The sequence below is a fragment of the Haplochromis burtoni genome, unplaced genomic scaffold (assembly GCF_018398535.1).
Source record: "Haplochromis burtoni strain Fernald_Lab_line unplaced genomic scaffold, NCSU_Asbu1 Contig_53, whole genome shotgun sequence".
Classification (NCBI taxonomy): Eukaryota; Metazoa; Chordata; class Actinopteri; order Cichliformes; family Cichlidae; genus Haplochromis; species Haplochromis burtoni.
Window position 1 is genome coordinate 1169646 of NW_024582414.1, and position 24499 is coordinate 1194144.

General features: G+C 39.3%; 1 protein-coding gene across 2 annotated transcripts in view; it reads right to left on the reverse strand.

Moving 5' to 3' along the window:
- gpc5b (glypican 5b) overlaps nt 1–24499 on the reverse strand; it is a 55036-nt gene that overhangs the window by 25738 nt on the left and 4799 nt on the right. For both annotated transcript variants that reach the window (XM_005923872.3, XM_005923871.3), the window contains exons 3-8: nt 21836–22383; nt 14759–14941; nt 13176–13339; nt 12547–12606; nt 11923–12045; nt 1286–1406 (exon numbers count right to left, since the gene is read on the reverse strand). In XM_005923872.3, coding sequence (XP_005923934.2) covers nt 1286–1406; nt 11923–12045; nt 12547–12606; nt 13176–13339; nt 14759–14941; nt 21836–22383 — 1199 coding nt within the window. The remainder of the gene's footprint in view (nt 1–1285; nt 1407–11922; nt 12046–12546; nt 12607–13175; nt 13340–14758; nt 14942–21835; nt 22384–24499) is intronic.

Below are 24499 nucleotides of genomic sequence, written 5' to 3' on the forward strand. Positions count from 1 at the left end.
AAAAGAAATCAGCTGTTTCCACCTGTCTGAGTAACATTTACTAAGTTTAAAAAAACCCTAAACTTACAGTTTCGTTATATTACATAGCCCTGTTTTTATTTTACTTTATTAAAGTGTGTGTGTATCCTTTTTTAGATTTACTCGAGATCTAAAGAACAAAAGATTAGGTTGTTACAGTTCTTGCTTCTACTTCTTTCTTCCTGTTAAAAGCGAGTTTTTCCTTCCCACTGTACCAGGATCTTGCTCATAAAGGGTTTTCTGATTGTTTGTTTTTTCCTCTACTATTGTAGGGTTTTTAACTTACATTATAAAGCACAGTGAGGTGACTATTTGGCGCTATATGAATAAAACTGATTTGAATTGATGAGTGAATGACCAGCAAACCAAATTATGTTGCCAGTATGAGTTGTATGATGTATCAGGCTGTCTCCCTCAATCCAGAAGGGTCCAAAGCCACATCGTCCACACAGATAATAATGAATCATGATAATGAATACATTTCATATATCATTCTACGGAATCGTATGATTTTATGAATCATTCACACAAATCATATCTCCATATTACCTTACTGAGTACAGCCTTGAAAGTCCTGCATAAATTCCAGTTTAATTGTTGAATTAATTAATTTATTATTGAGTGTTATTATCTACCTGTGTTTCAAGTGCTGACATTTAACTTTATTGGATTAAGCAGCACTTCACACAGGAGGTGGTAGCGCATAATTGAAGGCCAGATGAACTTAAGGGCACCCCTCCAACCCCGCAACACACACACAAACACAGACACACACATATAAAAAAAAACTGGAGCCATCATCATCATCACTCCCGCAGAATGGCAACCATAGGGTGTCACTGCCAAGGTTAGCGCAGGGTATATTAATGTTCAGTAGATGTGAAATCATCCAAGAAAACAAGAAAACCACTCATAAGCAAATACTTTCATACTTCAAAAAATCCTTTTGAAGTATGAAAGTTTGTTTCATCATAGTGTCCTTAAAAGATGAAGGAAAGCCCCCAAATCTAAGGGTTCTTCTTCTCTCGATTGCATATTTCAGAGTGAATATTGATTGCAGCACTAGAAGAAAGGCCACCAACTCATAATATATCAACATTGGGACTATAGCTTATTCTATAATTACAAGACGGTTTGGACAACAGTTGTTGTTAGGGTGGGAAAAATCTCAGTATCATCCATCTTAACATAAGAATTTGGGTAACACTTTATAAGACAGCCTTTGTTGGGAGTAACAAACTGGGAGAACACTGGGTCGAGCATTTACCTGTGTTAGCTGTTCCAGCCTCTGTTTTGCGCCCTTCAGGACAGGATCCGTATTGCGCACAGTCAGCTCGGGATTCTCCCTCTGGGCTTTTAAAGTGTTGCCAACCACACGACCTGCATAACTACAGAAAGGCAGAACATGAGAAAGATATGCAGTACTTCCTGTCCCAGTTTGTCTCTGTGTGAGTGTTGTTCTCCTGTCCCAGTTCTCTCCATTCACTATACTCGTGTGTTTAGTCAGAGTGCACTGGATTCATAGACACACATACACACGGTCATATTTCCATTACTTCAGAGGATATTACATTTACTCACGCTGGTTTTGTGGAGTCTTATCCTGACCCCTCCATAATCACTACTTGCCCATAATCCAGATCTAACCCTAGCCTTAACATTAAACCAAGTTTTGAACTTATATGTTAATAATCTGTCTTTTGCACCTCTGACAGTAAGCAGCTACCAACAACAGTAAAGACAAGAAGTATTACAAGTACACAGACACATACATACCCTTTGCAAAAAGAAAAGTCACCATTTACTCCACAGTAATGGACTAACTTGTGATATGAGCTCATCTTTATGCAGATTAATCTTATTTCTTTACTTTTTTTCCCAGGGATATTTCATTGAAAACAGATGGACTGCTTACCGTAATTGCTATTAGTGGTTTTCAGCAAGGTTGTAAAATGATTCATCTTTAGAAATCACATTTTCCCACACACAGGAAACTGAAATTCCAATTATCTATATATATATCTGTGTATATATCTTATATATAGTATATATATATATATATATCTATATATATATATATGTGTGTATATATATATATATATATATATAGATATATATATATATATATATATATATATATATATATATATATATATATATATATATATAGATAGATAGATAGATAGATAGATAGATAGATAGATAGATAGATAGATAGATAGATAGATAGATAGATAGATAGATAGATATATGCATCATACATTTACATATCAATATATTACAGAGGTACCCACTATAGACGCGCTGAATTAGGACACAAGAATCAAGTGTTAAAATCATTTGAAAGGATATTACTTTACTTTAGAGCTCAGTAACTCTGCATGTTTTTAAATGATGCAATCAAAGTAAATTTAGTATTACAATTTATTCCATGCAACGAGTGCCATCTTTGATCATCTTGCATACTGATAGCTTTTTTCAATAACAGGCTGTAAGCAAGGATCACATCATTTTGTCTGGTGGGTGGATCAAAACGAAGATGAAGTGGGAGAAGAGCAAAAAAGAAGAAACAAAAGTTCATGAGTCACATTTTTCCATGTTCCAAACCAGCTTTGCTAGCTAATACAATCAACCACCAACTCAGTAACCACCGAGTCCACACCCTCAAAAGCACAAACACACTCTGGCTATGGCAACGAGGGAACAGGATTGTGGGAACCAAAGAGCAGAGACATGGTGGATGAATCTGAATTGATTTGAGTGATGCCAAGAGATGGTGCGGTGGTGAAGACCTCTTCTTCTGGAGCCATGCTTACTCTGCTGGTCTGGGATAAAATCCCATGTGAAACTTAACACAGTGTGGCTTTTAATTAAGTTTCTCAGATTGTTGTTGTGTTCTCACACAGATCAAGTTTTGATGCTCGTAAGCGTTCATGTCCTGAGGCCTTACTAAGTGAGTTCTAAATCTGTGCCTGGATTCATTACACCTGACTTGAACTAGCTACAGTAACTGATGTCACAAAAATGCTTATCAACTGTCCCTGTGAGAGAAGACGTTCCAAACCATCTTCATGCAAGTTCACATTAAATAGCAGCCAAACACATATCACATCAAAAGATCAAACTGCATGCTTTGCTAATAAAGCGTGAGACTACAGATTCCCACGGGAAAATCAGGTCAACGGAGAGGCAAACTTCCTGTGAAGTAGGGGAAAAGAATACAGCATCAATAGAAACCGAAGCAAAGAGAATTAATTAAATATTATACTACTGACGTTTTCATTAGGTTAAAAAATATTATTACAGGTTTTGCTTTTATGTTTCATAGGATGCATTATAAAAGTGTCAGGGGAAAAACAGCACTGTAAAAGCAAGCAGAGTTGCTACAGGAAAAGAAAAATGTGCAGCATTTAGTAAACATATTGGAGGGACTTATTTTTTCATGTGCGACTCTTGTTAACTGCTTCATGGCTCTGCACTTGTAAACTTTCTATATTATTGAGTCTTTCGTCTCTCATGCTTATGTGTTGTTAAATGTGTTGCACTAAAATAATCGCTGATGAAAATATTGCAACAGAATCTTAGCTGACAGGCCTGAAGCTGTTTGTGCATGACTACTGCTGGAATGAAGGTACAGCATGTTAAATGTCACCACTAGATGTCAGTAGATTGCAGTTCTGTTTTCTGTCAGTCCGCTGTTTACCTCAGCTGTCAATATGTGCCCATGTCTATTTACTCTGGAGGTAGCTGTAAAACTTTGCATAAAGAGTCAGATACGAGTTACTAATTTGAGCTGCTGAGGACATCCTGAACTTTTAAGTCAGTTATCAGTGTTGTTTTTGCTACTGTTAGCTGCTAGCAGGTGTTAGGGAAACTTTCTGTGAATTGCATCTAATGTTATTCAAACACTTAGTGAATAAAGTCTGATAAAATGCAAGACGATCATACTGTTTATCAGATGAAACAAACACTCGAGTCTAACATTAGCTAGCACAGTGTTAGCTAACCAGTCACTGCTTTCATTTAGCCGGCTTGTTGTTAGCCGTCTGGAAGCGGAGGGTCACATATCTAATCTGCAAAAATACTGGGAATAAATGAGCATGTTTATGCAAACTTCATATTTTAGAGCTCTGACCTCAGTTCAGGAGTTGAGGCTTGAGGTGAAAGGGAAGAGGATGAGATTATATTCAAATGCCAGTCATGTTGTTGCTTTCTTCTTTGTTTTCATTTCTTTAGTGAAAAGGAACCTATAATCAGATGGCAAAATATAGCTATGATGCTTCATATCTCCAGTCTGAAAGTGCAGGCACAAATTAAAATTTGCCTCCACGACGTACAAACACCCCTTCTCTTCTGCTATGTACGCTGCTCTCTAGCCACATAAATAAAATGCCATTAGGCACAACGATGTTGTCAATCTTGACCACTGTGTTTAAGATACAAAGGAAACATAAACATGGCAGCTTCTGCAAATTGGTGCCTACTCCTGTGTAATTTGAGAATGTATCTGTTTCTTGGAACAAATAATTAATTAATTATAATAAATGAGTGCAATATTATTTTTGTCGACAAAATAAACTCAAACTCAACTGACTGTACCTTTAACGAAAAATGTTCCCAAATCCGATGATCTCTGCAGGATAAAACAAAATGGTCAAGCTTTATAAATGAAGACAGTTTGGGTTATACTTAAATTAGGTGGCTTATCCATTAATCTCATCACATGATACGGACCATATCTTTTTCTGTATTGCTACATAAACAAAAGAAACATTTCAAACACCGTCACCATGGGAACTGGGAACATTGATTGCCAATGAACAACAAGAGATCATAAGATGCATGCTGCCTAATCCTCTGTACATTCAAAGCATTAGATTCTGTAGTTTTTTAGCTGCATGACTGGTATGAGAGTGTGTTGCTAACACAAGCAGGATATGAGAGCACATGTACTGTGCCCACAACAGAATGAAGTAATAAAAACAAGATAATGGACTACATGTAATATGAACAGGATATTGACGTACATCTACATGAAGATGTGTAATAAAAGGCAACAAAATCAAAGGCAGCAAAAAACAGCATGAAAGAGCAAGAAGCGAAGGGCAATAATGAAAAGGGGTGATGAACAAGAAAGCAGAACAAGAAATAAAAGCTCAATTAAAAACCACAGACCTTCCCTTAAGGGGAAAATCCCAAGATTCCACAGACTCCAGCAAAGAGTTTAGGGATCAGTGTCAACAGCGCACATCCAGTGAATTTGTTAGTGTCAACACCTCACACATACTGCTGGCATATTTCATGTTTCCTTTTATCTTGATCTAAGCTGGGAACATACCTGACATCATTTGAAACAATGCAGCCAAGACTGACAGACAGCTGATTTGACCTTTATATATACAAGGCTGACTGAATCTATACTTTCTTTTACCGCCACGAAAAACAAGTATAAAACAAGCACAAAAGGACCAAGCAGGCGTGGATATGAACATTATTAGGTATCAGTGCACGAGTACACTAACTATAAGACAGGCGTTTCCTCCAGGGGATAAAAAGATTTACATGTCTGTAAATTGTATCCAGATAATGAACAACAGTACTTTTTCTCCAAGTCACAGAAGAAGTGTTTCTTTGTAGGCAGACATACTTTTGTTGCAGACGAGTGTTTCTATTGGATATTTAAATGTAAATTTCTCAGAGAGTCAGATATTAGAGGTTTTACATTCTGTGACCTTCTCCATATTAATATGCAAATAAATGTAATATATCTCTATGTGGACACTGAGACCGTGATGGATTTTGCCGTGTTTATATGCATAGCTTTTAGTAAAATTACTACAGCCTGCAAAAAGCCAAACACACAAAAATATGCTCTCACTGACCACTTTATTAGGTACACCTGTTCAACTGCTAGTTAACACAAACGTTCAGCGTATTTAGACATATAAACATGGTTAATACGACTTACTGAAGTTCAAACTAAGCAAATAAATGGGGAAGAGGAGGGATTTGGATATGGCGTGATTGTTGGTTGCAGACAGGCTGATTTGAGTATTTTAGAAACTGCTGAGCTACTGGAATTTTCCCACATAACCATCTCAGGGGTTTACAGAGCATGGTCGGAAGATGAAAAGATATACAATGAGCCGCAGTTTCTTGATAAAAAACAAAACAAATTTGATACTGCTTTGAGCTAACAGGAAGGCAACAGCAGCTCAAATAACCCATCATGACAATCAAGCTATGCAAAAGAGCATCTCTCAACGCACTGGGGTTTAAACCTTGAAGCTTCAGTATGAGTTGATGAGTCAGTGAAGCTCGCTTCTGTCTGATGATTGTGATACTGGGGTCAGCTATTGAGGATATCCTGAACCCCTCTGGCCCTAAACACTGCTGTGTTTGCCGTTGTTAGCTGGTGTTAGCCACGTTGAAGTCGATGTAACATTATATGGACTGTGACGATACAATGTGAGAATGTAGTGAAACTGTTTGAGGTCTGACTGTAGTTCAGGAGATGAGGCTTGGGGTGAAGAAGCAGAAGATGAGGCGGAAATGAGGGAGGAGAAGGAGGAGAAACACATAATGAGAAAAGCTGAATGTCCACTAGGCCACTGTTTTCATGGTGGCGAGGGAACATGGCCGCCTCCGCAAACCAGTGCCCACTCCAGTGTATTTCTACACTTATGAGAACCCATCAGTTTGTTGGGAGATATAATTACGCACAAATCAATATATCTTTATTAATACAATAATTTCCTATTAAATAACAATAAAAATGACCTATTCTACCTTTAAAAACTCATTTTTGTTGACAGTACTGCATCTTTCCCTGTTTTTCTGAGGAGATTACACATGCAACTGTGCAAAGGTTACTGAAATCACAGCAAAGATTTACCATCTGGCAATCATACACATCCTTTTCAACTGGAGATGAAAGTGTCCACAGCATCTGCACATCTGAAACATTTTCTCATGTCTAATACCAGCTGTCCTGCTGAATGTATTGGAAGCTGTCATTGCTATTGGCCCAGATTACAGATGTCCCAGCTGTGCTGCTTATTCGGCGCCTGATGATAGTATTGCAGGAACTGTGGCGTGTAGACAACACATAGAGGTGTGACTGTGAGTGACACTTAATGAGATCTGGAGAACGACACACATAAATCACCAGCAGCACGATGACAACGCTCCTCTGCCGCTGCCCTTAGTTACTGCGAGGTTGCTAACAGTGACACGCATAGCGCTCATTTCTTAAGGTGCCTCCCTGCAGCGTTAAAGGATCGCACACACACACAAAATTATAACACCTGAAATGGTGATCTGATCTGAGGGAGGAGTGCAATTATAGGCGTCGCAACCTCAGTTGTAAATCTAGCTGCATTCCTGTGGAGACATTTAATTAGCCCATTCAACCCCACTCCACACACACACATTTATAACATGCATACATAGGCTACACAAAGTAACACACTGTACCCACACCTGAGGGATAAACCTGTATTTCTTGTGCCAGATGAAAGTACAGTGTGGTTTAGACTGGTCTGGGGAAAAAAAGCAGTTCTCTACTTTCTACCTCAGGGTTCAGGACATTTCTGTCTTGGACTGTTACATGTCTTCATAAAACATTAAGGGGTGATGTAAATCAGAGGTGGACATTTGAACACACACACAAACACAGGACACATAAATAGACCGGGTATGGTAGGTTTTTAGTGAAAAGGACGAGAAGAGTTAATGCGCGGTCGCTAAAGATGTTGATCTGTTGCTTCCCTCTTCTGGAGGCAATCAGCCATTACAGATCTAACTGCAATCAGAAGGTCCACATTCATCACACATGTGCCCACAGTGATGTTTCTACTCATTCTAGATAATTAGGCCTGAGTGAAAGAAATACATTTGCTTGTACTGCACGCGTGCAAACATTTCACTGCAAACTTTTAATGTGGAGTATGCTATTAGCTGTGGGTTGCCTTTCACTTAAAGTGACAATGACCAACACAAAGTTGAGGGAGTGCATTCCCAACCTCAGACTATTTGGGGAGTGTGTGAATGCAGTGCGAGCCAGCATTAACAAACTCTGTGTCAAAATGAGTTTTTGCTTTTCCATCTTAGACAATGAAAACATTCGCCATGAAATGCATTCAGTAAGATGACCCTAAATGACAGTGATTCGGCCCTGTCCTGAGTTGAATCTGGCAAAACTTGTGAAAATACTTGTGCGACTTGATTATGAATGTGGAACACCATAAATGCTTTTGAAATATGAAAATAAAAGTTTAAAAAAAATCGGTTTAGATCACTATTCTGAATACAGCTCTTTTTGAATGCATAAGTTATTCAACTCTAGTTGTTCTAGAGTCTCACTTGTGAGCGGCGCACCTTTGGGGGAGTGTGTGTAAGTGGATATATTAGGATGGCCCAGAGCCACTGGAGGATTATGTGCTGCCAGCTGGGTCCTGTCACCTGTATGCTTAGTTTATAAAGAATTTGGCCTCGGGCCTTCTCTGATGGTACTGTTTTCTCACTTGTGTCCGACTTTCAGACTACTTGTAAACTGATGCTCTCTCATTTATTCTCAGCGCATCAGACCCCACGCCCCACATCTGATAAACCTGGCTGTGCCTTCTGACCAGATTAGGAGACAGCTGGAGAAGCTACATGACTTCCACTGCTGAAACAAAAAAAAAAAATCAGCTAAATAAAGTTGTTTTTCTTCTTCTTTAGTAGTTATTTAAGATGCACTTAGGAACAGATATTTTAACTGCAATATTTAAATATATTGCAAAAATACTCTTGTGCTCCAGTCTAGTCTCCCTACAATGTAGGTGTAACCATCTTCATTGTCATGCCAACTTGTAACCATGAAAAAAAAGGGGGCCTATAATCTGCCCTCTGCTCCTCCATCATCCACTCTCAGACTTTCTCATCATTTATCTTTTTCACACGTGCACAAACACACACTTTCACCAACACCAGACATTTGTAAGTGAAGTGGGTCAGAGGGCGGAGGAGATGAATGGAGGTCTGAATAGCAGGATGGAGAGATGAATGGATGGCTGAATTAATGGGAGAATGGGTGGATGGATTGATGGATGAATGAGAGAAGAAGATGTAAAGAGGTCAGAGAAGCACAGACTGGCTGCGCTCCAGCACAGGCCAAGGGCGACATCTCTTCTAAACCTGTTATGAGAGTGAGTAAAACATCAGGCTGGAATGATGGTGGCGGATTTTTTAATATTTAATTCAAGACCTTTTACACAAAATTGGAGGGAATGCAGGGATATCTAGTTTGGAATGGACCGGTAAAGAATGTAGATGTGGGAAATGTCCCAACAGGTTAAAATGTTAAAGAAAGGACAGAGTAAGGACAGGTATTTTACTCGATATGTTCATTCAGCATCTGAAATCATGGGCATTATAATAAATAAGATCAATAAGATCCCCAGCATAAAACTTAAGCGACGCCAGTGATTGACTACAATGAGAGCAGACTTGCTTCTGCATGGTTTTTCTTTGTCTGGTACATCAGGCCACCAATAGCTTGCTAATTTGTGGATTCCTCAACATGTAACAATGTAATTTTTAGCGTTATTATCCTTTTAAAGTGTTTCCTGCTCCAGTTTTCTTTAAATATCCAGTGAAAAAGAAAAAGCAAAGCCGATAAATATGAGGATCACTGACTTCAGCAGCATCAACGGTGAAGAAAGAAAGAGCGTAGCGTGTGTAGGATGTCCTTCAAGGCGACACGGCCTGTTTCGTATGGTTGGTAGACCTTCAATAAATAAACCTTCTCTATCACAGGAACAGATTCCCTGCTGAGACCGATAGAACGGGCTCACATCTAAGTGAGTGTGCTCCAGAGGAGTGTGTGTATTGCCGGGTGCATGTTGGTATGTTTGCTGCTCGGTATGTGTGGAAGAATGTGCGTCTCGGAGCACATTTGTCTAAGCGTGTGTGTGCTTGGTACATGTGTGCGTGTGTGGGTCCATTTGTCTTGTTACTAGTTTAAGCTGCCAAAGTAATCACCATGAGAAAGACTCTGGAAACGAACTCTCTAACCTTCACAACCCCTGCCCTGGCAACTATAAGAGCCACACACACACAGACACACACACACACACACAGACACATTTTAAATAGATATTATGCTCTGAATGTGGATGTTTTTTTTTAACATGACCAAAGTTGCAAATAAAAATATCTATGCTCTGTATGGCATTATAGTGACATGACAGGCTTAATATGGTCATCTCAGGCTTGTCTACTGTACCTACTGCTTAAACCTTCTGTTTGTCAGTGACAACGAATCAGAAGAATTCTGTCTTAAAAGGAGCTTTTTAGGGAAAGGAGCTAAAACATCTTGTTTCGAACAGTGGATGAAATGAGACAGCATCAAGTTCCAGTGTAAGATAAATAGAATGTAATTATTAATAACGAATAGAGTTAAAGAATTAAAAACAAAGCGTGGAGCTAGAAAGAAGCATAAAAGGGTCAGTTTTAGGTAGCAAAAACAATGACAGAATTCAGCTCATTGCATGTGAAATACAACAGGATAGGATAACATACTGGGCTGGAATTTACACTGAATGGTGGGTAAATGCTAGAATAAACTGAAACCAATACAGTATCTCTGTCTCCTCAGTATTCATGCAACATGGGTTGCTGTAGCTTCTGAACCATAGCAACAGTACAGACAGCAGGAGCAATACTTCAGCTGCTGGAGGGAGAAATGAACAAGAAATTGGCCTTGAATTGTCCATGCAGCAAAGCCTGAAAGTTATACCTCACTCAGGCTCAAGCAATGCAAACATCTAGAAACATAAATTTGTCCCATTAACAGAACCTACTCTTGTTTTTTCATCTCATCTCTGACCTTACATTCAGTACATTTCTGTATCAGTTAATTCATGTTTTGTGTAGTTGATATATATATAAGTATGCACACTAGATCTTAACTTAATATAGAACTATGAGTAGAGCCAGTTGTAGGATAAAATCCAATATTTAAACATATTAGTCAACATTTTTTTTCTTTCAGAAGCAACAGTTTTGTCTAATATTTGTTATGTCCAGCTATTTATTTACTCATTTATACTCTTCCAGACTCTGCACAGATCAATTCGTTTTTGTGCCGTTCAAATGTGTACTGCCAAGAGGAAAGTTACAGATTCAATTTTAACAGATACAACATCAACACTCATAATATGGCTGAAGGGTGTTTCTGCCATCTCTTCTTAGATTTTTATTTTCATTATAAATGCTGATGCCAGCCAACAATAACAGCCGGCCAATAAATCAGGCTCTAGCTATGGAGGTAGCTGTCACTGGGGTTATCCAACACTGATAAAGTAAAAATGGTGAATAAATGGTGAAATTCAAAAGGAGAGACACAAATGCATTACACTGCTAACACAACATCAGCTCTTTGCGAGCATCCACATACAGCATGCTAACGCAAAGCTAGCAAAGAACCCAGTGATGTTAAAGGTGAGTATCTGCAGACCCCAGTTCAGTGGCCCGAGCCTGAACTTCAACAGGTAACATAAGCAGTTATGGGCAGAGTTGCAGCGTTGTAGCCTTCATTTCTACCTTTTCGTGTTTCTAGAGTAGAATCATTTTGGCGATTGCTTTTGAGTCTGTTTGGTCTGGTTTTCAACTTAGCTTTGTGCGCAGGTACGTATGTAAACACAAAGAGAAAGATCTTATGTGTCCTCATGAGGATAGGGATTTGTGTTACTGTGTGGAACTGTAGCCTAAGGATTATATTGTTAACTGGTAATGTGTTTCAGGTCATTTTACAGGGTAACCTGAAAGCAAGTAGACAAATTCTGCCTGTTTTTTGGTACATCATAGTTGTAAAAAAGCATCTGTCACAGAATAAAACATATCGCAATGCACACAGACCTCTCTACGACATCTTGGCCGCTCCAGCATGTGTGCTGCTCCACTTCCATCTCACTTTCACAAAGCATCTCTGGCAACTCGGTGAAAAACCACTGGTACCGCTGGATAGAGCCCTCAAACTCTCTGAAAAAGAGTAGGAGTTGTGCACAGCTGAATGCTCGGGTTGTTGTTAATAAGAGTTGAGGCGGTGTACCATATGCCTTTATTTGTCTCAATTTAGACTGTCAAGTCCAATTCGCTGCAAAATCCCTTCTGATAGACCGAAGGCAACAAAAGGAAGCCACACAGACTCCCTTTAGATAATGACTGTGTAATAAAAATCCGATATTTGGGTTCATTTACTACGTTTTCTTAGAGTTCCAAGTTTAGGAAAATACTATATCATTTATGTGGAACAATTACTTGAATTACGTGATTTTACCATGATAACGTAATGTAATAATACAGCCATAGAGAATCATTTCACATGAATTTCTTGGAATATGACTACTTTTAATGGCAACAGACACAACTAAGGTAGATAAAAAACACACTGAAAACTTGGGATAACACAATGGAGACGAATGGTTGTCCTCTGACTTTACTTTTTAGGGTGATTTAATAGTTCATAAATACAACAATTACCTTGATATTTTTTTCAGGTTTCCACTCTTCTCCCCTCTGCTACCTTTAAGAGGGAATGACCTAGTGCAAACACAAAGAAATGAACAATTTTTTTCACTTGATTTCCATCAGCAACATAATAATCAAAGATGTTCTGGGACATCCTCGCCTTTTTACACACATATGTGGAAAGCGCAAGGCATATGTGCCATATAGAAGCCTGAGTTTGAGAGAGGAATGGTAACGCATTCAAAAGAATGCAGGCAACAGTGACAACAGTCAGAACATTTATGAAGTAAGACACAATGTGAAAAGAAGGCGTTGGACTTGAAGTTAGTTACAAAGTGGCTTGGAGGTATCCAGTAAAATATGCAGCCAGAAGCAGCTTAAATAACATGTCATATATGAAATTTGTCAACCTAACGCCTCATGTGTGTAGGATAATAGCTGAGCCATCAGCTGGTAAGAGCTGCTCTCAGCTGATTGAGGGCTGAGCTTTCTGTTCTGCTTATGCCCATACTTCCCCTGCAATACGTGAATGACAAATATAAAAAAAATAACACTACTCCATCCTCCTTTACAGGCCCCAAATATTTCCATCTTCTCTAACAATAAGCAATGCATATCAGCAGATCCAGTATGTTGCTCACCTCCGGGATTGCAGCTGCAATCGCCGATGAACTGGTGGACCAACTGAAGGAGGCAAAGTCGCAGGCGACCTCTCCAAGTTTGCTGATGTTGTAGTGTGCACGGTAGTTGACTGTGGACCCATCATCACAGGACCAGCTGCCTGGCTGCCGCACACTTTCTCTACCTGAGGAAACACTGGATGATAACTTTGGGCTGCTTTTCAGAGGAATGCTGAATGATGTACATGGACTATTATGCACGTTTATCTAGACCACGTGTCATGTTTAAGATGTGTTCATTAGTATTGGTAAATGGATGAACTGAGAGACAATGCTAGTTTTTTCTTCCTTGCAGTAGATTTCCTGGAATTAGACTACTTGTCAATATGCTCAGTCAAACTGGCATTACCAGTTGGAGAAGCTAGCTTTGACTTATTTGACTAAGTGCTCAGCTAAGTCTTTATTGCACCAAAGATGTTGAAGCCTGTGACCACTGACTCATGTCATTAGGAAGCATGCCACATGCCCCATACCTTTAATAGCTGGTAGTTTTTTGGTTATTATTGCAATAAATACACAAAAGATTAGCTTCATACCAATTATTCAGTTATAGAATGGGGATGGGCAATTAATTTTTCCCAAGGGGCTACATGAGGAAATGGGACCGTTTTTGGAAGCGCCGATATTAATTTCATTTCTTTATAGATTTAACGTTGTGAGCTTCCACGACTGTCCCATCTACTCATGTGGTCCCTGGGAAAATTCATTTCCCACACCTGCATTAGTGTTTAATTTTCTAACACTGGTTGTCAGGTTCTCTAAGAGAACAGAAATCAGTGTTGTCTTAACCTTAGCATTAAGTGTAGCCAATATTTCATTTAACCAACTGTCATGCGTCACATGGATGAAGAACTTTGATCAAATATTTAATGAAGGGGCATTTTCTTATCAGCCACAATTAGCAGTGCAATTATGTCTGTGTATGTTTGTTTACCTCTCAGGAATCTACTCTAAGTCCACAATGTTCTCTCAAAGTTGGACGACTACTCTATTGCTTCCTCCAACAGTGTGTGCATGCATGCATGTGTTTGTGTGTCGTCTGTTTGTCTACAGATTAGCCACAGAAACTTTCTCATCACTCTGAACCAAGCTGCATTCTGGGTATCGGTTGTCCCGCCAACCACAGTCTTTGTCTGGCACTGGATCTGTATTCACACTCACATACATGCTCACGCACACACACAGACTGAAGGGAACCCCAGATTCTCTAAAGAGAATGAGGCTGTTTTTAGCCCATCTAGGTACAAGGCTTTTCTAAGAAGCTCCAACTGCCAGGCTGAAAGAAACCCATGGCCTTCCTTCCTTTATGTCCAAAATTCAAATGACTTTATTATTGAGGCATATGTGTAACGATGCTTAGGGACCGGATGCTCATCTCTTTTTTTTTTGAGTTTGAAGCACTTTAACATTACATATTTAAACTTTTTTTTCCCAGTTGATTTGCATCCACATGACTACATGTCATATTCTAAACAATTATAAGTGTAGCCAGTATAAAGCAAACCAAACATCATCCCCAACATCAAATTATCTCTTTTGCTTACTGTGGCTGTGATGCGTGGCCCATGCAGCTGCGCATGTAGTATGGCATCATTTACATGGTGTCTCACAGCTAAGAGAGCTAACTCCATGCTGTTGTGGTTGCTGCTGGTTGCTAAAGTAGCAGCTAGGCGTTGAAGCAATACCACTAGACTCCCCCAGGGGCCACCCAGCTCAGATACACCCACCTAGAAAAAAAAGAGAGGAGAAAAGACGAAGAATGAGAAAATGCAGATCACATACAGTGCTTCCTCTGAATCAGAGAAGACTATCTATATCTATATGTCTATATATATTCTCTTTAAGTCTTTACTCAAGATGAATTTGAATTTATTGTTGGATTTCTGTCTTTGTTGTTTATGATTTCTGTCTGTCTAACGTTTCACTGTGATTTTATGCTTTTTAGATATAATTCAATTTAACTTAATAACTGAATTTCTCTTTAAATACATTGTTTCCTCCGCCTCTCTGTTTGCTCTGCGTGGGTTTTTCTTTCCTTCTCATTACTGAGGAGGATAAACATGTTCAGAGTTGTTGTTTTTTTTTAATCACACTTTCCTTGCATCCAAGAAACTCTCAAGTGGGACGAACAGTGCCATCTTCTAGTTTTGTGCTATAAAGAATTCCCCCTGGGCGCTGGTACAGCTGTCCAGCAAATTTCAAAGCAGACTAGTAAGAAGCACGGAAGAGACTGCCAATTCTCTTGGCAATGCTCTTGTTATCTGTCAGTCAAAATGTAATGTGGGAATGATCTGTTGGTGGTAAAATTCTCTGAATGATTCAGCAGAATGAGAGATGGCTGCATTAGTGCGAATTTGGTAACTGTCTCGCCCCTTGACAGCGGGATACAAATTCTCTGGTGCCTCCCACGCATCTAAAACACTGTCTTCTTCAAATCGCACACTGAACCCAAAAGGGAGTCCAGTAGGTTCTGCAGAGATTACAAATGAGAAGATTTAGAAGAGCAAAAGTGTCACTGCAACAATATATGTAAAATGTTTTCTTTCTAAAGCTGATCTAAACAGGACGAAACTCACTTTTCTTGCTGGGTTTATTCACTGAGCACAAAGAGCAATCGGGTGATTATCTAAGATTAGCATAAAAAGTGTAAGCTAGCCTGACTTTAACCAGTTAAAAAATACATGTACCAGAACCTCTGGAGCATAGACTGTACAGTGGGGAAAATCCCCTGTTAAATTTGTAACCTCGCTCACTTTCTGCACCAAGTACTAAGTCATGTTTTGCTTGGAGATCAAACACTTATATCACTCCATAACGATTTAAATCGATAAATCGATATATAATTATTTTGGTTATTTTGGCTGATATTCTGTCTCTCTCCATTAAAATTCAACTACATTAAAAATTGAGGCTGTTAATGTTTTTGTAACTGAGCCAACTTACAAGTTCAGCAGGGGATCAAAAAATTACACTGACCAGCCATAACATTATACCCACTGAAATGTGAATAACACTGATTATCTCTTCATCACAGTACCTGTTAGTGGGTGGGATACAGTGTATTAGGGAACAAGTCAACGTTTTGTCATCATAGTTGATGTGTTCGAAGAAGGAAAAAATAGTTAGGCGAAAAGGATTAGCTTTATATGGCCCAAACTGTGATGGCTAGGTGTGCGGATCAAATCAGCAAGAGAGGAAGTGCCTTTCAGTTCAGTTCAATTCAATTCAATTCAATTCAGTTGTATTTACACAGCGCCCTCCCATTCTACTTTTAAATGCTCTAAGAACAACACGTAAGCCTGCAGTGCCTGTGCAAAGTGCTCTAATAGGGGGATATGGCACCATAAGGTCATTATGATAAGATGGGAACTGATTATTTAAGACCTTGTATGTGAGGAGCAGGATTTTTAATTTAGTTCTGGATTTAACATGGAGCCAATGAAGGGAAGCCAATACAGGAGAAATCTGCCTTCTCTTTCTAGTCCCTGTCAGGACTCTTGCTGCAGCAATTCTGGATCAACTGAAGGCTTTTCAGGGAGTTTTTAGAAAAACTTTATAATAATAAATTACAGTAGTCCAGCTAAGAAATAATAAATGCATGAACTATTGTTTCAGCATCACTCTGAGACAGGATGTTTCTAATTTTAGAGATATTCCACAAATGGAAAAAAGCAGTCTTACATACAGTATTTATTTTACATTGAAAGACAAAAGAGTAACAATCTGGTTAGATACAATAGTTCTAAAATTTTTATATCCCAGTACAATGACCTCAGTTTTATCTTATTTATTTTCATATTATTATTTTATTTATTTAGCTTTATGGAAAGATACAGTTGGTTATAATCCTCATAACACTAAAAATGTATGCTATGGCTTCTAATGATACAAGCTTCAAGATTCAAGGTTACTTTATTCATACCCGTAGGTACATTTGCTTTACAGAAAAATGATAGCATGTGGCAGACACTGGAAAATAACTCAAAATGTTAGAAATATTCCAGTGTTAGAAAATCAGCACTGCTCAGTGTTAGCTTTTGTTAATCTTCAAAACTGACTAGGTTACTTTTAAACATATAACACTGTCAAAAGTGTTAATTTAACACTCAACAGTGTTGTATTTAACACTCAGAGGTGTGGACCCATATAGACACTCTCTAGTGTTAATTTAACACTGGAGATTTTGCTGTGAGTCCCTTTACTCTCTACATGTTTAAGACTCAGATTAAGTAGAGTCCTGCACTCCTCTATTGGGCATATATGCAAATTGCATTGGACCCTGATCGTGACAGCTGATGTTCAATCGCTTCCATAATCACTTTTCTGGTGATTTTTTTCAAAAACCTTAATCACGACTGAGGTAAGGGCAACAGGCCTGAAGTCGTTTAGAACTTTTGGACGACTAGATTTAGTGAGTGTAACCACGACAGCGTCTTTTCCAAAGAGAGGGCACATTATGTATTTGCAAGGATTTATTAAAAATAACATGAAATATAGGATGATGTTCTTAAGCACAATATTTAATTAGGCGGCCATGAATGTTATCAGGACCCTGGCTCTTGTTAACATTAACTGTATGAAAGGCCTGAGATCAATGATAAAGTGCTGAGTATCTTTCAGTTCCAAAATATCCTCGCTAAAATCAGAAGAACTAAAACCAGCATAAAGCACATTCAAGGCGATTGCGAAATCTCTGTCTGAATTAAAACCGTCAAAAATGATCTGACTGCTGCTCTGGGGAATTTGCAGCCTTGCTATACTTTTGTCCAGGCAGACCCAAAATCTTTTGCAGCAAATTTGCTTTCAAGAAGATTTTTGTAACTCTGTTTTGCTTTCAGGATCTTTGGTGGCTGTCTGAAAGTCAGAAACAGCCCCCTCTGTCATGGTCCTGGGTGAGACTCAGTGTTTTGTATTTAATTTATATTTATTTGCTATTTGTGATTTTAGATTAACTTAATTTAATCAAATTTTGGAGTAAGCTGGAAGCTAGGCTAAGTGACCAGGAGGGAAGATCAAGATGGAATAACGTAAGAATCCAAGGTATCACAGAAGACCACAGCTGCATGTGTGGAAAGCATATCAAAAGAGAAGCTGGAAATTTGTCAGACAGTTGACCTGAACATAGAAAAGGCACTTTGAACTTTGTTTTTAAAGTTACCAGCATGGGCCCGTCTGTTATTCATAGTGGTCAAGTTCACCAGCTTTAGAGCCCAAGAAGATGTTCCTTATACCAGGAAACATGACTAAGCGAGATGACTCAGGAAGCCTTGTTGGGAAAATACAGAAGCAAAGAAAGCATTAAGCGAGAGGAAAACTACACTTCCAAACTCCCTTTCCTGTGAGGCTGAGAGTTTTCTACACGGGAGTGTCTTAAAGCTCAGCAGAAGAAGTCACCAAGGATACGGCTCCCGTTGGGCTCCCTGTGATGGTACACAATAAAATGAATGACTCAATGTGGCTCACACCATGAGCTTTGAAATCGACGGGCCAACCAGCAGAAACCCATCAGCAGGGATGAAAAGCAAAACTGGTCACTTTCAGAAAGCAAGAACAAAGAGATGCTCACTATGTAGACCAAACGTCCCATCGTACCGTGAGGTAACAACATTACAAAAGCTTCTCTTTTCTTAACATTACGTTATGTCCTCTGATCCCTTATAGAGACAAGATCAGTGACTATAGGACAGATTCAGAACACACAGTGGAGACAAGTATACAAATGACTCTTTGTGCTGATGTCTTAAACAGAGACACAAAACAGAGATGAGGCAACAATCGCATTACTGTGCATCTGTGACTGCTGGACAATAGTGATCACACAGTGCTACTTAGAAGACTCTTTAATGCTAAGACATAAGTATTCTTGTTTTACACACACTGGACTATGAATGTGCTAATGACTGCATGGACCAATTTATACGTGTAAACGAGGGCCCTCCGTGAGCAATGCAGTATTAGAAACTGCCCTCAGAAGCAGCAAACAGAGACCTCAGAACAAGAAGACCTTCTGATATTGATCTGTTCTATCTTCTACATGTAATTTTTTATATTTGATTAGCTGAGGGGAAGGTTTTTTGCAAACATGTCCTTCGTTGTAATTATATAATGGAGAAACAGACAGCTTCAGTTAGTCTAGTATCATACGATGTGAAGGCTATTACTAACTAGGGGAAAAAAATCGGTCCAGCATAGCATTGTTATAGTTTGCAAAGCATTATTGTCTCTGTCAATACACTGACACCAAATACAGATTTTATAAAATAAATTAAAATACTCATCACCAAATACCATCACCACAGGGCTAATCACCAAAATCCTAAGATAACATTAGCCAAACAACGTTACATTAAATTGACTCAAATGGAAACCATCCAACACTGGCCACATTTAGATTACCAAATCTATCTTATAATTTAGAGCAAGCAAATGGCTCAGTCAAAAAACAAATAGGACGGCAACCTCCTTTCATTTACAACAAAACTGGTGGCTTCTTGGTGATGGCACTGAATTCTGTGACTGATTTGAACTTGTGGTGACTAAGTAGCTGCCCACAGCTTGAGGGTATCACACATTCACCACCACTTTTGATCTTAAGACAATTTCTGCAAACAGTTGCAATCTGACTGGGACTGACAGCAATCGCTCGCAGTGAGGTTATTAAAGGTTTAAGTGATGAATGCAGAGAATCTGGTGATTCCCAGTAAAGAGAAATAAAAGGAGAAAGGACAACGCTGCATAGTTTTCATACAAGAAACTCACTTATGAGACTCAGACCATACCAAAGTCATAAGTGTCAGTGACTTTAACTCAAGGTTGAACCCATACGAGGATGCATCAGGTATTTCTTATCACCAGAATAATCTGTGATGTGTGGCATGAATTCAATCCTAAAAGTAGGGATTATATTTTCTTCTCAACATCTCACTTATCCTACACTAAGACTGAATGTCTTTTTAATGTTAAATGATTAAGGATATTGAGAGAATTGGGTTGTGCTGAACTGGGGTAACGGATCTCCCTCACACTCCAGTTTATTTGGATTTGGGGAATTCAAAACAACAATAATAGATTTTCATTTAAACAACCACTAACTCCTCTCTCGCTGAAAACATTTAATTGTGTCCTTCAGACCAGTGAAACTCTCATGGCAATCGCAGTTATAGCAAAGGATGGGAATGCTTTAATTATAAACATGTCATTTTTGAATCAGGACTCTATTCTTTTTACTTCAATTACAGCCAGAAGATTAGAAACAATACTTCCGCATATCATTCCATCAGATCAAACAGGATTTATAAGACAAATATAGGTGTAACACAATATTAGGCGGACAATACCAATAACGCAATACATGAAAAAGTACTGAGGCTAATTCAGGTTCTGATGATCTTAATGGCTTATAAATCAGTCCGAGTGGCAAACACATTTCTAAACTATACATCGGATTGCAAGAGTTAAAGGGGATACATAATGGAAAACAGGAAAAACTGGGATTTTATGTTACAATTGGAAACAGGAAAAGAAACAGTGGAAGGTTAATTATAAAGTTCTTCAAGGTTATGTGCTGGGACTAGTTCTATTTACATTATACATTCATCCCTTAAGTGTTATTATTAAAAGGCACAGCATTAATTTTCATTGCTATGCACATGATGCCCAGGTGACACACAGCAGAGAGCACCACATTCCCCAAAGTGTAATGGTTATACTAAAAGTTTATGATAAATTATACTAACGACAGCTGCCTTTTATTACAACAATCCAAACGCTTTCCTGCAGTTGCACAATTTCTGTAAAAATAGAAATACCCTGCCTCAGGGTGATGCTGGAAAACTAACTCATGCATTTATTATTTCTAAGCTTGAGTGTTATAACTCATCATTATCAGGCTCTTCTGAAAGCTTCCTGAAAAGCCTTCAGTTTAACAGCAGCTAAACTGAATGCGAGACCATATTTTTCCGTACTAGTTTCTCTTCATTGCCTGCCTGTTAAATCTAGAATATACAGACCCCCCCTTGCTAAGTTTAAGATTAGGCTTACACTAGGTTTGTAAACTGTTGGGAATCTTGGATTGACTATGCATCATCATTTGGATCAGTTTTTATGTAATCTGATAATCATTTGAGATGATCAGATAATCATTTCCACTCCATAGTTGGTGAGCTACTCAAGCTTTTGGGGTCTTCATTACTTAGAAGTACAGAGGTTAAATCCACATTTGCCATAAAAGAAAATAAAAAATATAATGTGAAGCTGGATTGTGGAGTTATGAAACACCACGTACATTTTTGGATCCTAGAAAAAGTTTTCAACAAAAAGAAAAAAACTACCAAAAAAAAAAGTTCCTCCTGCTGTTTTCTCTTTAAGTTTAATTACTTTTACAGCCTTTTGTTGCCCAATATTGTTTGAGATGTGTGACCAAATTGAGCTAATATGAAAAAGTAAAATGTCACACTTTCCATGCTTGACATGTTCTCGATGTTCTGTTGTGAATAAAATATGGCATCATTGGTATTTAGTTTTACTTACATTCCAGCAGCGTACCAACTTTTTTCGAACTGGGGCTCTAGATAATAGGCGAAGGATGGGTTTTTTAAAATAGTCAACTTCCAAAAACTTACCAGACATCCTCTCATGATGTTGATACACAGTCCAGTACAGGGCCGTATCAGTGTGAGTCCTCTGCAGTGGGAACAATACTGCATCCTCACTAACCCTCGCAAACAGTCTCTGGATAATGTCGCCTTCTCGGTCGCGTTCACAACCTCTCCAGCCAATCTCAACAGTCGGCTCAGCGCTCGACCCGGCCCGAGTGCTCGTGACAGGCTGCTGACGAGTAGGCGAGGATGAGGTCCAAATGGGCTGACGTCCCGCCGTGTCATGCGCAAGCAGTCATCGTGACTGGTTGAAAGGGAGTTATAGGTACGGACTGACATTTGGCCTATACCAGGGTTGAGCAGGCGGCGATAGACCAGTGGGAAGAGGTCATTGTAGAATCGACGCACAACACTCTCCAAGGAGGAATTAGAGTCTCCAGAAAGGTGCCGTTTGATGTCAGTGAACAGCTGAAACACAAGAGGGCGACAGTCCGACGCCAGCGCGGAGTAGGCACTGTCAAACAGAGTGCTGGTCAGATTGGATGTAAAAGAAAGTAGCATCTCAAAGTGTTCTGGAACGAGAGAGAGAAAAGATGGAAAGATTTTTGTTTTGTTAAATTTATTAGCCGTGGGCACCTGAGCCAAACATCCATGGAGCTATCAAAGATAAGGGTTAGCAAAGCTGTCTAGATATGCGAGTGGTCTGTTTAAGGACCCTTCATGTTGCTGTCCCGAGAAAGATTCAAGCAGCAGTATTTCTGTAAGATGGCTTTTTCATATACAGCAATTAGTTGTTGTTATTGTGATCATTCTCATCATGGAAGAAAAAAGTCAAGTGTTTGTTTTAATCATATGCAGAACAGTTAAGCTAAAATAACTCTATAAGGATGTTTCTGTTGGGCCCATGATTCTGTGTTTATCATGGGCCTAACAGAAACATCCTTATAGGGTTATTTTAGCTTACAGACTGATCTTCCACTTGCCACTGGCTTCTTCGATTATTTAGGTCTTCTTGCGGCTGGACTCCTCCATACTGGATGCCTCTGGGGGCTTAACACTAAAATAAATTCACATCATTTCAAAATATACGATGTTGCAGGTATAGGTTTCTCTAACTGCAAAGAACATGTCTAACTGTCCTTGAACTGACTTCATCAAAAATAGCTCAAACTTAATTCATCCCTGAGCTCGTTTTCACTACCCTGTTATCTATAGTCAGGTGATAATGAGGGGCCCAATCTCATGATCCACTGTGTTTCCCATGTCAGGCATGGGCTAATAAAGAGGACACCACCCTGCCCCTTTTACAGGGGCCGTACGCCTGCGGTGTGTGACGGTGTCTTTACTTTTGAAACTTGCCTAGTAAAAAGGGTGATGTCAGTGTGAAGGCATCCGGATAAAGACGAAGAGAGAGGGAGAGGAAAGCAACTGGATGAAAGAGAATATAAGGGAAACCTTTTTATGAGGCACTTTCACAAGTCACTCTTTCAGCCACTGTGTATGTCGCTCTCTGTGCGTGTGCGTGAGTTCACATCGTAACAGCTTTGTCATTTGCAATCACAGCCGCAGCCACCCAACTCCTCAAGTGACGGCAATATATGCTGTGGTCAGTTAAGGCGATGAACACATTTGAACGGCCTGGAGGCAGCGTAGCGGCAGTGGCAGGCCTATTTAGTCAAAAGCACTGAGTGAGAACATTTCACTTGCATGTGTGTGCGTGCAAAAGCCACTCAAATACAGAGGGCATCAAGTGACATGGCAAAGTGTGCTCACGTGGGGTCATGTGATTAGCTTTTTAGCCCCTGTGATTGGACAACAGCTGCGATGTGAAAGGCAGGACACGAGGGTCTTACAGTGCCAGGAGAAACACACGCAAGCATGCAGACACATATCCACATGCACACACACAGACACACACACACCAAAGTAATCCAGAGTGTGTAAATAGAGCCTGACTACAACTGCTCTGGGCATGTCTCAGTTTCTCCAGTGGGCTATAATCACTGCACTTAAGAGAGGGGGTCCTTTGAGACTCTGCTCAGCTGTTGAGGGACACTGCTGTCCTGCAAAATGAACTTAATTAATTAAAGGGTTGGTTAACCAAAAACATACCACAAAAATCCCTCATTGGTCCATAAAGATGTTTGGGTGTATCTGCACAAGTTTTAGAATAACAGGTTGTCAAACAACAGACACCTAAGCATCCATGACACTGTTTTCCAATTTTGTGGTTAACCCCCCAAAAAAGAGTGGCTGAAAAGATCATTTGACACTTAAAATAAACACATGGGACATATACACATTAAAGCACCAGGTCTAATGATCCTAATAATCACAACCCCAATAAAGCCCAAGTTAGATCAATGAATGGCTAAATAAAGCCTACGCTTCTCACCACCCTCTCAAAGAATGCCGGCTTTCCACAGTTTTTCCATGTTTCTGAATCTTATTTATTTCCACTGTGCTGGGATAACTACAGTGATTCCAGAACATGATAGGTCTGTGGGGCTACTGAAGTCCTGGCATTAATGAGAAGACGGTTTGTGCAGCAAACTAAACTTGTCTTCTCTTATTTGCTCTAGTTGCAGCATACTTTGTCTCTTGGTGTTTGGCATTCATTTTACCCATGGATGGTTCAGCCATCCAGTTGAAACTGAGGCTGGGTGTATTCAAATGTGTGTGTGTGTG